Source organism: Maylandia zebra, linkage group LG1 (genome assembly GCF_041146795.1).
Source record: "Maylandia zebra isolate NMK-2024a linkage group LG1, Mzebra_GT3a, whole genome shotgun sequence".
Classification (NCBI taxonomy): domain Eukaryota; kingdom Metazoa; phylum Chordata; class Actinopteri; order Cichliformes; family Cichlidae; genus Maylandia; species Maylandia zebra.
In genome coordinates, this window is record NC_135167.1 from 44,264,075 (window position 1) to 44,280,745 (window position 16,671).

At 43.3% G+C, this 16,671-nt stretch overlaps 1 protein-coding gene across 2 annotated transcripts; it reads left to right on the forward strand.

Moving 5' to 3' along the window:
• The first annotated feature begins 2,377 nt into the window (after positions 1–2,377).
• Positions 2,378–16,309, forward strand: ctxnd1 (cortexin domain containing 1). Of its 2 annotated transcripts, XM_076881807.1 has the most exons (3): positions 2,378–2,578; positions 9,515–9,619; positions 15,681–16,309. In XM_076881807.1, the coding sequence occupies exon 3, from the start codon at positions 15,750–15,752 to the stop codon at positions 15,930–15,932; it is 183 nt and encodes a 60-aa protein (XP_076737922.1). In that variant the 5' UTR covers positions 2,378–2,578; positions 9,515–9,619; positions 15,681–15,749; the 3' UTR covers positions 15,933–16,309. The 2 variants fall into 2 exon arrangements, with proteins under 2 accessions (XP_076737922.1, XP_023009916.1); XM_023154148.3 differs by lacking the exons at positions 2,378–2,578; positions 9,515–9,619 and adding an exon at positions 11,559–12,157.
• Positions 16,310–16,671: the final 362 nt, after the last annotated feature.

Genomic DNA, 16,671 nt, shown 5'->3' on the forward strand with positions numbered 1-16,671 from the left:
TCTGAATGGTAACACCGCGAGATTTTCGACTTGCTTGAATAAATTAATGTTCTACAGTGTGGACAGTGTACGTAATGCACGGTGCTGTGGAAGCAGGCATCGGTGGTTTGTAGCGGGCTTGTTTGTTGGGACGCTTGGAGGAATACATTTCCGCCTACGCTTGTTCGCTGCTCTTCCTCTCGGCACCGAGCCGTGCAGTCGTGGACTTATTACAAGATCGTCAGTTGTTAACCTTTGCATTTGTTCTGCCTTAAAATATTATCTGCCATCAAGTATCATTGCAGTATCCGTATCACTGCAGGGTCCTGACTGATGTTCGCGCTATATAATAAAACTGAGCTGAGCTTAACTCCTCATTGGCTTGTACCTTTTATATTAAATCAATCGATTTTGGCAAAACCTGAAACAGTTAAGACACAAGTACAGGCCTTATTTTCCCTCTACGCACAGGATAATGCAATCTTCAACAACTGAAAAGATTTCACACTAATTACTGATAATAATTAAGAAAAATAATTAAGAAAAAGACCACCAACACACACACACACAGATATATATATGTATATATATCTGTGTGTGTGTGTGTATGTATACATACACACACACACACACAGATATATATATGTATATATATCTGTGTGTGTGTGTGTGTGTGTGTATGTATACATACACACACACACACACACACACACACAGATATATATATGTATATATATATATCTGTGTGTGTGTGTGTATGTATACATACACACACACACACAGATATATATATGTATATATATCTGTGTGTGTGTGTGTATGTATACATACACACACACACACACACACATACTTGTAACTGGTCAACATTCACATTATTTTCATCTACTAAATTACATTAGTTGAAAATGATTTCATCAGTAAATAATTAGGTCGAGACGATATTTTATTGTGTGAATGAGAGAAGTTGGACAATGTAAACGCCTCAGTCTCAGCAGATCCTCTGATACTATTATGATCTTCAGTCCTTACTTATTTCACTGCTTCTTATCTTAAATGTAAAATATATTGGGAAGGAGTGGTAACATTTCTGCTTTTAAGAAAGTTGATTTAACAGTTATATAACAGTTACACTTAATGACAACTTCTTTTCTGTAATACTAACACAGCAAAGGAAATTACTACAGTAAGCTTTTAGATGAAAATAAAAATAATATGAAAAGCATATGGATAGTAATCAATAATATTGTAAACAAAGGAACTAAAGGATTGGACTATCTAAACAACTTCCAAATGCAAAATACAATAATCAGTGACATAAAAAAATTGCAAATGATTTGAATGATTTTTACTCGCTGTGGGTCCTGGCTTGGCTAAAGTTCATAACATTTGGGAATGACATATATTCTACCATACTGACAATAAATAACATATTCAGTGTTATTGAATGTTATTGTGTAGCTATAGAGACATTCATGCAAAATTTATGCCTTTAAGTGTTTTTCCTTTTGTTGTTTTAGTTATATTTACAAGTTTGAAATAAATGATTCAATTCTATTCTAGAGTCAGAATTTGGCATAACGACATAAAAGCCTGCTTATAACAGTTCAGCCTGATGATTTTGATGTAATGGTGCAAGGGATATTTTCTTGGCACACTTTCCACACCCAATTTAGCAATTTTCAATTTAATATAAACGCCACCTCCTACCCAAGTGCTAATGCGGACCATCATCTCTATCCCAGAGAGTTCCCATCTTTTGGCTGTTTCCAGCAGGAGAGTGTGGCGTAAGATCAAAAAACTCAGATCATCTCTGATTGGATTCTTGAACCTGTCAATGACTTGGCTGCACTCAGATGTCCTCCCCTGGCCAATTCAAGAGAGTTTGGGATTTGGTAGAAGGAGAAATTCATGTGAATGTGTAGCTGACAGTTCTGAAGGAAGTGTGTAATGCTATTGTATGCCAGAGCTTGGATACACAACTCTTATTAGATAAGGTGATGTTTTGTTTGCATCTTTTTATTGTTGATCAAAAGAAAAATATAGATTCAGACAAACATCCCCAGTTCATTTAAAGCAGATTTAACTTTTAGCCTGATTAATGCCTTAAATAATACATCCCCCTTTTCAAAGTGTAAATGCACATCATCAAATGGCGTAATTTCGTTAACCTTTGAAAACATTCTATCAGTTGTAGCATATGACACCAGAGCTTTTGTTGGCAGTTCAGCAAATACAGTGCCATAAATACTTGCTGCATCTGTTAGGTGGACACACATGCAGCTGCACACTGAGAGTGAGAGTGGAGCAGTGGTAGGGTTGTGTGCTGCACTCTGCACTGCTATGCTTATAAGACTCAGATGCAGAGCGGAGATGCAGCAGCCACCAGTAACTCTTCCTCCTGCTCTCTGCCCATCTGCCCCCAACATCATCTTTTCCTCTGCCCTCCCTTTGTACATCCTTTCCATTAACTTGTCATCCTTCCTTGTCTCCTCATCCACTCCTCTGTCCCATTCCCCCGACTCTCAGTCATAGCAGCTCCTCAGTGCAGAGCAGAGCCGTCCTACCTTCAGCAGCTGCAGGATGTGAGGAAAAGCAGGTAAGAAACCCCAACTGTTGTCAGTGCTGTATTTGAGCAGCACTGTGTGAGATGTTTTTTTGTAGAAATTAAGGAAGCAGTGGATTGTAATTGCAATTCTCCAGTCTTATTTCCGTACCTGAGACTAGAACAGATGGGAGAAATAGAAAACAGGGTGTGTGTGTGTGTGTGTGTGTCTGTGTGTGTTGGGGGGGTAGTGAGGGTCTGCCTGTTACACCTGCACCAGCATAGTGTCTATGTCCAAAGAGATTAGGTTAAGTTTGCCTATGCATTTGTCATTTCTGATGAAGTGTGGAATAAGAGAAATACTTAGACAGTTACTCTGGTTAAACTAAAAACTAACCCTTAATTAAGGCTGCATGCAGAAGTCATGAGTGGAGGTCAAAAAACAAAAGAGTGGTGTGTATCTGAAATTAAACATTTACACTGATTGATCTTGAAAGGTCCATTTGTCATCCTTCACCTGGTTCAAACTGTAAATGGCCTTTTTCTTGTTACTGGCTATTTGAGAAGTCTTCACCTTCTTTTCCAAAAGGTTGAAAACTGCACACTGTCCTTTTGTAAGTGTTCCAGAATCCATCACCTCCCTGCGTAAACTCTGCTTCCTTCCTGTATCTCTACAGATTTGAAAGTTGACTGCTGTTGATGTTGCGCTGCAGATAGCCTGTTCACACTCCTGGTTTCTGTTCAAAATAAAACTGTGGTTTCTGATTTGGCCCTTTCATGACTTACACTACAAGTCAAAAGCTTGGGCACACCTTCTTATTAATGTTTTTTCTTTATTTTTACCACTTTCTACATTGTAGAAAGATAAATGCCACACAGAGTTCCAGTAGCAGACACATCTCTACATCAGCGGTTCAGAGGAGACTGCGCGAATCAGGCCTTTATGGTAGCTGCTAAGAAACCACGACTACGGAAAAGCAACAAGCGAAAGAGATTTGCTTGAGCCGGGAAACACAAGGAATGGATACTGGACCAGAGGAAATCTGTGCTTTGGTCTGATGAGATCTCGGGTTCCACTCGCCGTGTCGTTGTGCGACACAGAAAAGATGAACAGATGGTCTCTACATGCATGGTTCCCACCGTGAAGAATGGAGGAGAGGGTGTGATGGTGTGGGGGAGCTTTGCTGCTGACACTGTTGGGGATTTATTCAAAATGGAAGGCACACTGAACCAGCATGGCTACCACTGCATCCTGCAGCAACATGCCATCGCATCCAGTTTGCTTTTAGTTGGACCATCTCCATGCTGTGTAAGGGCTATTTGACCAAAAAGGAGAGTGATGAAGTGCTGTGCCAGAATGCCTGGCCTCCACAGTCAGCAGACCTAAACCTAGTTTGGGATGAGATGGGCCACTGAGGGAAGTCAAAAGGGCCAATCTCCGGGAACTCCTTCATGACTGCTGGAAAACTGTTTCATGTGAAGACTTCATGAAGCTTATCAAGAGAATGCCAAGAGTGTGCAAAGCACTGATGAAAGCAAAGGGTTTCTGTTTTGAAGAATCTAAAATATAAATCATGTTTTGAGTTGTTTCACACTTTTTTAATAATAATGGAGTGGATTTATATAGTGCTTTTCAGGACCCCTCAAAGCGCTTTACAATGCCACTATTCATTCACTCTCACATTCACACACTGGTGGAGGCAGCTACAGTTGTAGCCACAGCTGCCCTGGGGCAGACTGACAGAAGCCAGGCTGCCATATCGCGCCATCGGCCCCTCTGGCCATCACCAGTAGGCGGTAGGTGAAGCGTCTTGCCCAAGGACACAACGACCGAGACTGTCCGAGCCCGGGCTCGAACCAGCAACCTTCCGGTTACAGAATGAACTGCCAACTCTTGAGCCACAATCGCCCATTTTGTTTACCACATAATGCCATATGTGTTCATTCATAGTTTTGATGCCTTCAGTGAGAATCTACAATGTCAATAGTCATGAAACTAAAGAAAAAACATTTAATGGGAAGGTGTGTCCAAACTTTTAACTGCTAGAGTACATCTCCAGGTTCAGATAAAAATGAGAGCTTGTCCAGGTTTGATCAGTTTAGTGCATTTGAGTTTGTACTAATTAGCTCATTTGATCATGTTGTGCATTAAGCCAGGTTTGGTCTGGTTTTTGGTGGATGCACTAGGTGTTCAAAATAAGGTGTGTTTGTTTTCCATCAGAGATTAGATGTTTGGACACCTTGAGAACAATGGTTGGTGTTTGCTTAGATGAGCTTTAGTCATTTGGGTTGCATCGTTTCTCTTTCCCACATTCTGGTTGTGTTGTGGTGTCATGGTTAGTGTCAGTTGCCTCTGGACAATTCTACATGTGCACAGGAATTTGTGGGGTTGCCAGCTTGTAGGTTGCTTTACAAACCTACTTGTGTAAAAGGCACATAAAGACTAGGGGTGTAGTGTTAGTTGTGGTTATGCAGATAGTGGAAAACTCTAGTGGTTTTGCTATCTTTGATGTTTTGTGTCATCCTATACCATGGCCTCAGTCGCAGCTTTTGTTGGCTCTCCTTCTTGGATCTTGTTAGAAAATATACCAAGGAACAGCTGTTGAAAATAGCTGGACACTATGAACTGACGTTAAGGTTATGGTCTTCAAGACAAAGGTTATTAAAGTTGTAGCTGAGAACATAGTTTGGGTTTAGAGCCAGTAGTTGCTCCTCTGGTGACTACAAGGCTTAATTTTGAGCAGCAGGAGCTGCTTTTGATGCAGGGACAGTGTGGCCAGGATGGCCTGTAAATGGTAAATGGCCTGTATTTATATAGCGCTTTACTAGTCCCTAAGGACCCCAAAGCGCTTTACATATCCAGTCATCCACCCATTCACGCACACATTCACACACTGGTGATGGCAAGCTACATTGTAGCCACAGCCACCCTGGGGCGCACTGACAGAGGCGAGGCTGCCGGACACTGACGCCACCGTCCTGATACGTTTCATATCAGGACGAACTTGTGTCTCATGCCTATGTTTGATTTGGTCTTTATTTGAGCAGGTGGCTAATTTGAGGCAGTGGGTGAATTCAAAACAAACTTTGTTGCTCAATGGTTTATTTACTGAGAAAGCTCAGACTGGTCACTTTGCATTAAGCACAGAGGGTAGCTTGAACTAAAGTCTGAGTTAATGTTACAGACATCCAGCCACCACTTTCAGTCCTGGCAAGCTAATGTGGAATTTGATGATGATTTGTTGGCTAATTTTAATCAGTAGTGTTCTGCTGCAAATGCTTTTGAAAGGCCTTTTGATTTATTTGTCTTATAGTAATTTAAGAACTGAATATCAGAGCACAAAATTACTAATGTTCTTGAAACAGCAGCTTTAGCTGATGACAAAATATTGACCCACAAGAGTCATGCTAGGGATGTACACCCCCATTGTGACAGGAGAAACCTTAATAGTTGGCATTGTGATAGAATTCCAACTAATAGTGCATTGAAAGCTCTGCAGGCTGTGTATGATTCAGTTGCACAGTCGATAACTTTTTTCATTTAAAAAAACAACAACAGCAACTTCATGAGCACAGAGCAAAGTTTAGAGAGCTTAGCCCTGGTGATCTCCCGTTCCAGATACGATTTATGAATCTTTACTCTACCGTATGTTATACAGGCAAGTCTATATCATTGGTTAAAGAAAGGCAACCCAATTGTGCCATGTAAATGTTGATGTTATACCTGTGGTGCATCTGGGACTGCTAAGGTGTGTATAGGGAACTCTTTTGTACTCTTTTTTCCTGCTCTTTGGTGGAAGCCAGTTTGGACTTTGCGTGTTGGGTGTAATACATTTGTCAGTAACACAGTAATCTAATGCTTAACGTACTCAATTACTTTTATGATAAGTAATGAGTAATGTGTAATGCATTATTTTTCTTGAGTAATGACCCCAACACCTGGCTGTGGCAGATCATAACTCACAAGATGCAAGGGTTTAGATGACCTTATTATATATGGTTGCCTGAAAATTGTGGAACTACAGAATCTAGATGTGTTTGTTAGACATTTGCCTGCATCCAAATGTATTTTAGGATTTACAGATCTTTCATAGGGGACACACAATCCCACACGCAGCTGCTGGAGCATGGCAGTGATGTCAGGGATGCTATAGTGATCCAATTTGGCAATGATGATCTGGCATCATTTCTAAGTTTACATTTCTTCAGTATTGAACAGCAGACATTAACATTTCTTGTTGGAGGTCATTTAAAAAAGAATAAACCCCGACCCCCAGGGGTCGTTTGGTACCGGACCGCGAGATTTGAGGCTTGGGTGTGAAATTTATGGTTTTCAGGGTTTTTATCGATTTTTATCATTATTTTTTTTGATCGTTTTTATCGTTAACGGGGTTTCCTGTGTCATTTCCCATGTGGTATGAATAAATCTGCTTCTTTTCTTTTTGGTACCGGTACTGGTTTTATTTTGTTGTATTTATCTGCGACACCTTAAAGGCTGGTCTGTGAAAATATTGTCAGAAATAAACCGGTCCGTGGGGCAAAAAACGTTGGGGACTGCTGAGTATCTATAATACATAAACATCTCCATAAATATTCAAATAAATACATATAAAGGGAATGGATGCAAATTACATACAGATACAGATAAATGAGTAAATAAGAATTATGTATGGTATTAAGGGTGTGTGTGTGTTTGGGGGGGGCATGATGTTGAAAGAGCTTTTAGTGAATTCAGTGTTCAGAGCAGAGATGTGCAAAGCAGTCGGTATTGGTATTTGTTGAGGGGGGGAAGTATCAAAATAGGCGTAAAGATCCAGTTTTTTTGTGTTACAGTTCTAATTAACATTAGTGTAAGTATTCTTTAGTAGTGGTGCCGGTGGGGGGGATTGGTGCTTATGGGGGGGTTGGCAGACAGTACCAGGAATAAGATGCTTTAAGTGCATGTGATTATGCATAACAGATGTTGACAGATGTTTGACATAACTGCCTCTGCTGATCTGACTTTTGCACACATTACATAACAGTTTGGTTTCATCTGCAGCACTGAGTGTAAAATGCTTCCACACAAGTTGATCAAGTTGTTTTGGCTGGTGCAGGACCAAGAGGTGGCTCAGCAGCAGCAGCACTCTTTTCTGTTTGGTTGACCAACTCCATGTGGGGAGTTTCAGCTAAGTTAATGAGTGACGGAAAGCTCTGCTACTAGCCTATATCTTGCTGTCTGCAAAAGACAGAGTAACATATATGTACCATATAACTCCCACAGGTGCATACAGTTCGACACAACAGAAGCATTGTTTTATCCTTTTAAACCGAACTTTAACGTTACTCTGTCAACAGCCTATTGTCTAAATCCGGTCCTTTTTTGCGCCACGGACAATATTTTTACGGACCGGACTTTAAATACAACAAAATAAAACCAGTATCGGTACCAAAAATAAATAAATAAAAATATGTATTCATAACACACGGGAAAAGACACAGGGAAACTGAGGTAACGATAAAAACGAATAAAACCCTATAAACCATAAATTTCACAACCGAACCTTATCACTCACGGCCCGGTACCGGTCCACGGCCCGGGGGTTGGGGACCGCTGGTCTAAATTACTAACAGAGCTACGTAAACAGAGCGAACATGAGAGCACTGCAGACGTCAATAATGCAGCGTAATGGAATCATCTCCCGATCCTCGCTAAAGTTCTAACTGCCTCCGGAACCCAGTTAAGGTCCAAAAAATCTATTCAACAAACATAGTGATGCAGTTCAGTTCAGTCTTGTCTGCGTGGAGCAGCCTGTGTCATTCACCTTTTACATGCACTGCGGTCTAATAAGGACACTCAGCTTTTTGATATAAAGTTTTTCTTGTTCCCGAACACAAATATTTTTAAAAATATTTATTCAAAATAAGTATTCGTAAAAAAACACGATATTCGTGCTCATCCGAATCCACCCCTAGTTCAGAGTTTTTATAGCCTGAGTAGGCAAGTGTGTTTTTGTAACACTTTAACTCAGCTGTGACCCGTGGAGGGCCAGAGGCACCAAAATGAATGAATTAAATATGCCACGAAGTAATTAATTATATGTTTAATTAATTAATTAAATTATTGCAGAGAGTAATTAACACCACCCAAAAAGTCATTGGCTGCCCTCTGCCAGATCCTCCTGTCTCAGAAAAATCAGGGCCATCACAGGTGACCCCTTGCACCCCGCCCACCTGCTGCCCTCTGGTCTGCTCCTCAAGTCAGTCAGGTCCCACACCTCCAGACTCACTCACAGCTTCTTCCTCTGGGCCATTCAGACTGTTAACAAACACTATCACCCCACACCACACCCCTACCCACCCACCTCACCAATCTGAGCTATGGTCTCAGTAACCCTCATCACTCAGGCCTCTCACATATGGACTCTATATTCACACCACGTCCTTACTTCTTCCAAGCACTTTGCTGTCCATTGTGTGCCTTTCTCTTGTTTTGCATATATTCACAGCGGTGTGGAACACCCATAAGCTTGTTGTACATGTAAACAGGAAACATAATGAGATGCAGACATGATAACACGAGCTTGACAACATAGGACACACAGACATGAAACATGAGAGATTAAGACCCGCAGACCTAACATGACGAACAGACGAGAAACACACTGTAGATATATTCAGAGGGAAAAGGGAACATGAGACATGGACATAACGAAGTACAAAAAGAACATGATGGCTGGGGGAAAATACACATAGTAGATGGAATGGGTCATGGGGGGGGCAAGAGGAGGAGACGGTGGACAAAGACATTATTGAAACACATGAAGGGAGACTTAGACACAAGGGGTCTAATAAACAAAGAACTAGAACTGGGAAACAGGAGCTTAAGATGACTAAGTGAACTTAAACATAATCCATAAACATCAAAGTATATTAAAACTCAAAGTCTTGTGCTGAATGTCTTACTACCTTTTGTGGTTTTTAATGTCCATTTCATGTTGATTATTTCAGTGGCTGGATTGGCTTCCAGGAGGATAAGCCTGAAGCCATGCGAGGTCCATGGTGGTGGTCCTTCTCCACCCCCCCTTTGTTTTACAGTACCTGGGTGTAACGTTGGTGAGTTTGTATGTGCTCCTTTTTTCTTCTTCTTTTTGTCCTGAGCAACTGGTGAGTCCAGCTCAGCCTTTCTCTTGTTTTTACTTGATTATTGGACAGATTTATCTGCTTCAGTCAACTCTTGATAGTGATCCAGCCTGCAACTGCTTATAATTTCTTTTTATACATGTAATAAATATATCTTAATATTTAAACCAATGTATCTCACTGGGTTGCATTTTAAAACCTGTGCAGCCTTCTATTTAATTTGCTTAAATATTCCATCTTTATATTTCCTAGGAGTGAAATTCCCCTAGGTGGCAGGTCGCAACTTACTTAATGACAACCCCCCCTGAGCACATTGCCAGTAGCAAGACCTCAGGTTAAGTAGTTTTGAGACAAAGTTAAAGAGGCGAGGTTGAGATGGTTTGCAAATGTATAGAAGGGATAAGGTATATGAGGGATACCGCAGAGACGACTCGTGGAAGTAGTGAAAGAGGAGATGCAAATGGTGGGTGTGGTCTGTAGCTCAGCTGCAGGGGAGGTGTGGTGCAGTGGGTTCAGGTGGCAGTACCAGGGGAGGCTGGCCAGCACAGTTGGTGGTCATCATTAAGTCATGCCGCCACTTTTTCAGTAGCACCGGTCAGAAACTAGAAGAGAGAGGAGAGGAGCTGGAAGTGGACAGCTGCAGACAGCAGACATGACAGAGCAACTGTCTGTGTGGAACAGCTGCAGCTGCTGCTGTTCAGTATTATGGGGAATATGAGCTAGCTGCCATAACATCCTGGAAAGGCAATGCTGTAAATTGGGTTGTTCTGGCCAAGAATAACACTGAGTCATGTTACAGTTGGTGTGACAGAAGTGGATGCTCGACATGCTGAGATAAGATGGAAGCAGAAGATCCACTGTGGTGACCCCTAAAGCGAGTAGCTGAAAGAAATCTCTAAAATACTTCTGCAATTAAAAATCATTAACTAAGTAGTGACTGAAAGAATTACAAATGTGAGTGGCGAATATGAACTTTCTCAGAAAGGTGAATGGTTTCTCCGAGTAAGGAGCTCAAACATTCGAGGTGGACTAAGACTAGAGGCAATGCTCCTCAATATTGAAAAGAACCAGCTGAGGAGGTCCAGGCATCTCACTGGGATGCCTCCCTGTGCCACCTGGGAGAGGTGCTCTGAGGCATGTCCTACTCTGAGGAGGGCATAGACCAAGGACACACTGGAGAGATTAGATCTTTCTAGGCTGGCCTGGAAATCCCCTGGATGAGCTGCAGTAGGTGGCTTGGGAAGAGGAGGCCTGGGTTTCTCTGCTTAGATGCTCCCCCCGTGACCCGGACCTGGACAAGTCACAAAATTGTACAAGGAAGTTATTGATACTGCTCAAAAAATGTAAAAACACCTCTGAATCAGAGTATAGCATGAAGTCAATGAACTTCAGGAATAGTACTCTGCTAGTTAAGTAGCAGAGGGGATTGTTGACCAGGTTTAGCTACTTTGGTGTTAACAAACTTCACAACAGGTGCACTAGAGAGGCAACAATGAGACAACCCCAAAAAAGGAAATGGTTTTACATGCTACTAACATTGCTGCCCTCCTTATCTTTCCGAGTGTTTTTCACTATTTTTGCATTTAGTTTGTCACGGTTCTGGGTCAGTTTGACCCAGTATTTTGAGTTGTCATGTTTTTGCAGGTTTAGTTTAGTTCCATGTGTCATTTTCTGTCTGTCTCTGTGTCGTGTCTGCATCTTTGTTTAGTGGTTTCTTGTTCCTGTTTTATTGTGAAGGTCTGCGTCTCATGTGAGTGTGTTCAGTTTTACCTCTTGTCTCGTCTCGTTGATTACTCCCAGCTGTGCCCCCACCTGTGTGTAATCTCCCTGTGTTTCTCTGTGTGCATTAAAGTCTTTGTAGTTGGTGGTCTGTCTGTGTATTCCACCATGTTTCATCCATGTGTTCCCTGCCGTCACCATCTTGTACCGTCGTCCACCTTGCTTCATGTTTGAGTTCCGGTTTGTATTCAGTAGTTTAGTTGTCTCCAGTATAGTTTAGTGTGATCTCTGTTTCCATTTTTCCACTGGCGCATTGTGTTCAATAAACCACCTTCACTCCTCCACTTCTGCATGCGATTGAATCCTCATTTATTATTTTCATATGGCTCATCTCACTCGTCGTGACAGTACGGAATAGCCAGATATGGATCCAGCGGCAGTCACACCACCCAGGGAGCTTCAGGAGGCCGTTATCGACTCTGCTTCTAAATTAATTTACCAGTGGTTAGAGCATGAGGGAGAAGCCCCTCTTTACACTGTGGAAGCCAACCTACAACACCTCATTTCCGGTTATCCCTGGTTATTGGACTCTCTGCATCCGCTCGTGCAGAATTTCGTTCTCCACGAGCTTCACCTACGCCCCCCTGCTACCGCTCGCCTGCTCGCTTCAATGGAGGACGTGCCGTCCGAACCGCTGGACGAAGGATTACCCGGCCTGTCGGAGCCGTCTCCAAGAAAGAAGCGACGTTTGCGCTGTCGGCGTGGCACCCCACATGTAAACAATCGGCTGTGGTGAGTGAAAGGGACGCTTTTTCTGCTGCGTCAGACTCTGTGACTGTGTTTTCTGGAGCTATTTTTTGTGTGTCTTCTGAAGATAACAATAATTTTTCTGTCTCACCCATGGCCACTGCTTCAAAGTCTGTTTCTCCTGAGCCCACGCTCTGTGTTAATGACTGTTTCCATTCTGTTTCCAAGCCTGGTATTATGAATTTAGAGAATGGAAATGTTTGGGACCCTTTTTTTACCTGCGCTGATTCATTCAGGGGAAGTTGTAAACCTCACCGAAACAGTTTTTCCTGATCATGTTCTTCCATCCACACTTTCACCACAGTTTAACGTTGGGTCTGCAATTCAGTTAACCGCAGTTCAGTCAGCCGCTCCACCACCTGTTACAACTTCGCTACCTGAAGCTCAGTTGCCACCAGTTCAGCAGCCTACCCACTCTTTCATTCAGCCTCCATCTTCACTGTCTAATTCTAAGCAGGGAACACACTTCACCACAATATCTGCTGGTTCTCTTAAGCTGGCCATGTCAGAGACAGTTGCTCCCTCTAGGGCCTCCCCAGAGGCTGGGTGTCAGTCACCAGCCAACTCTGGACCCCTAGAGGTCAAGACGCCAGCGCCAGCAGCCTCACTGGAGAACTCACCAGAACAGTCTCGGCTCTCAGCACCCCCTGAGAGTTCAAGTGAGTTCATCCGTCCGCCTCCGTCCTCTGCTGAGTGTATTGGGGAACACTTTCAGCCCTCTGAGGACTGCATCCCACTGTTGCTGCCTGAGTCTAGCCACTGTGCAGCTCAGTCCCAGCCAGTGTCCACACTGGCAGAGGTCTGCGTACTGGCTGCTTCAGTGTCTGTTTCCACTGGAGGGCCCGAGGAGCCCGTCCAGTCTCAAGCCACGTTAGCTGGGGGTTCAGGTGAACCCAGCCAGCGTCCTGCCTCGTCGGCTGGAGGGCCTGAGGAGCCCATCCTGCCTCAAGTGTCGTCAGCTGGGGTTCGGGAGAACCCAGCCAGCCTCGAGTGTCGTCAGCTGGAGGGCCCGAGTCGCCCGTCCAGCCTCGAGTGTCGTCTGCTGGAGGGCCCGAGACGCCTGTCCAGCTTTAAGCCAAGTAAGCTGGTGGGTCTGAGGAGCCCACCCAGCACCACGCCTCGTCTGCTGGGGGTCCTGGAGGACCCAGCAAGCACATCCTCACATCTGCTGACGGTCCGGGGAAGTTTGTTCAGCCACCACCTGCTGAATCATCCCCTGTGACTTCTACACCGTTGCCTGCATCCACATCACCTCCTGCAGCATCACCTACTGCAGCATCACCACTGTCAGGTTCCGCAGCCGTGCCTTCATCCACACCTGGTCCTGCCTCCGTGACACCGTCTTCGTCTGGTCCTGCCTCGTCTTCGTCCTCGTCTGGTCCTGCCTCATCTGGTCCGGCGGTTGCCACACCGACGTCAGAGCCAACTCGACCCGTTCCGCCTCTCCTCTGCCGGCCATTTTCCGGGCCTCTAAGTTAGCATCATGGCCTTCGGGGATGGCCTCCTGAAAAAGTTTGTCGCCGCCGCTGGCATCGTGGCCGACCTCCGGACCTGCTCAGTGGCCGCCACTGCCTTCCAAGTGGTCGGCCTCCTGATTGGTTTTGCCTGCGGCGCCGCCGTTGCCGTGTGCACGGCCGGCCTCCAGAACTGTCTTGGTCTTTGTGTTGTCGACCCCTGGGTCGACCCCCTGAACTTTTCTCGGACTCTTGTTGAACTCTAATTTTACAGCATTGACAGGAAGAGGGAGCAGACAGCCCCTCCTTCTAGAGTGGGTGTTGGGTGTATCTTGGCGGTAGCCAACTAGGTGTTGTCTCCACAGTCAGCCTGGTATCATGCGGGTCAGCAGAGCAGTTACTCCATTACAGTGTGGTACCTGGATCTTGCGGGATCCCTTTGTGTCAGTCTTGTGTCTTTCAGACTGATAGCTCCTCTGCTTCTTAGGGTTGGCCTTCATTTCTGGCAGGGTGCTGACCTGGTGGGCATGTGCTTAAGGTATTGGACCGCACCGTCTCCCCATGCGCTGTTTTACATATGGAATATGTAAATGAGCGGACAGATAGTCTTGATGTGATAGAAAGCATGCTGTTATTTTGCAACCTTGGTTCTCTGAGTGAGAAACTCTCTCCCCAACTTTAAGGACACTTGGAAACACGTCCCAATGACACTATCAGCGATTTCATGTCTGCACAGCTGTTTTATAGTTAAGCTGTGAGGTGTGGCAGTACTGTCTTGAAGAATTTTATACAACCTGACTAATAGGGGGTCATTCTCCTGTACATGCGGGATATGTAACAGAGCAGAAGAGAACCGAGGTTACACAGTAACCGTTCATATCCTGGTTTCTCAGATTCGTTTTGTGTCTTGTGTGAGTTTTTGGTTGTTCTACTTTTGTGTTTACAAGCTACAGTATTAAAGCTGCTGTGTTAGTTGATTTTTTTTTTTTTTGGTCTCCAAGTCCTGCATTTGGGTCCTGTCTAGAATTCATCTTAAAATCCTTTTGTTCACTAATAAATGCCCTGTCATGGTGCTCGGTTGGCGACCCAGTGCTTTGAGATTTGTTCTGATTTGATGTTTGATTTTTTTCATTTCATTCATTCTCTATTAGTGTTCAGGTTTTGTTCTCAGGGTCTCTAGGTCTTAGGCTTTCTTCCTCTGTTTAGTGTCTACTTATCCCTGTCCAGGTGCTTTCTCTGTGCTCTGTTTCGTGTCTCTGTGTCTGTGGACTTCCTGTTTTACTTTGAAGGTCTGTGTCTTTTGTCTCGTCGCGTTAATTAGGATCAGCTGTGCCTCCCTCCTGTTTGCCATTCCTTGTTTCCGTGTGTGTATACAGTGCGTGGTTGCCTGTGTTTCCTGGTGTCTCTCTTCGTATCTCTGTTCATCATCCCGTGTTCTTCCCTGCATGTTATGGTTTCAGGTTTGTTCTCTAGTTTTCCCAGTTCAGATCTTTTCTTAGTTCTGTCCTCGCCATCCTCGCTTTTGTTTGTTTTCACCTCCTGTTAATAAAGCTTACTTGCATCATCAGCCAGTGCCTGCATTTTGGGCCCTTCTTAATAACTCCACACGGCTTGCCCTGCGAACCTTGACATGCCCCTTATTGAATACTTAGATCAGCTGATGAGTAGGTGTTCATAGTTCAATGTACCAGACTTGCTGCTACAGGTAATTAGACTTTTACCATTGCAGCTCTGAAACAGAACAACATGTCCTTTAAATATGCTATAAATAAACATTTTTCTTTTCTTTTTAAAATTTATTTGTTCTTTTTTCTTTGTTCAGTTTTTAAATAAAATCATATAATACACTATAATAAACATGACTTGTGCATAATCATTTATGATAAAACACATATGTCAGAGTAGAAACCGCTTCTTAGTCTATTAGTCTTTGTTCTGATGTGTCCGTATCTTTTGCCTGATGGCAGCAGTTTGAAGAGATTATGAGCAGGGTATGAGGAGCCTCCACATATCTATAGTATAATACTCACCATATCTCTTTGTTGTGCTTCCAGTCAGGTCTTCAGGATGGTAGCATGGTATGTGGGCGTGTCTGAGGACAGCAGCAGCAGTGAACAGCAGTCATGGAGATGGAAGGTACTGCTGAGCCAGCCTTTGTGGATGTGGACCAGGGCCTGACTTTAGCCTGTGTCGCCTTCCTCTGCTTACTGCTGATGGCCATGATCATCCGCTGTGCCAAGGTCATAATGGACCCATATAGTGCGATTCCTACCTCCACATGGGAGGAACAGCACTTGGATGACTAACAAACTGAAACACATATATACATATACAAGGGGGTAGTGGTGGTTTTTCATTTCACTAAATGACAGTGTGTGTTTTTTTTCTTCTCTAAAATGTTGAAGCTCCAGAACACATGTACTGCTGTACAATCGAAAATTGTATGAAATCCAGACATAAACATGGAATTTACACATCAGCAAAGATTGAAGGAAATGCTGCTGTTTGAAAAACCATTGTTGGAGTGACACTAATACAACCGATACAATAACCTTGGCTTTTGTGCCTAGGGATGTCTTCCAGAGCCTGAATTCTTGTTTGTGTAATAAACACTATTAGTATTTACAAGTGGACAAAACACTTGACTGACCGCACATTTCCCTTTACAACATTACAGACTGGAGAAAAAAAGCAGACGATGATATAAAGAAGAGGACCCTTTCACAAAAGTGGAAACAAAGAAAAATACCATATAGTGATAACACATAACTTAAGTAATGTTTAAGAATAATCTAAAGTATCATTTTAGTTTATTGCAAGTTTTATTTCTTGGTGTTTTATTTACAATTCTGGAATGCTGACAAATATGATGGAACGTCTGAAGATATTGGAACAGATTAAATCAAAGTCATCATTTGATGACTGATAATTATATGTAGTCATCAACCACAGTTTATTACAGTTGTCCAAAATATTGTTTTTCCCTGTTTTTGGAACTTTGGTAGAAATTAGCAGTAGATAATCATGAAGCCATGAGGTTAACCT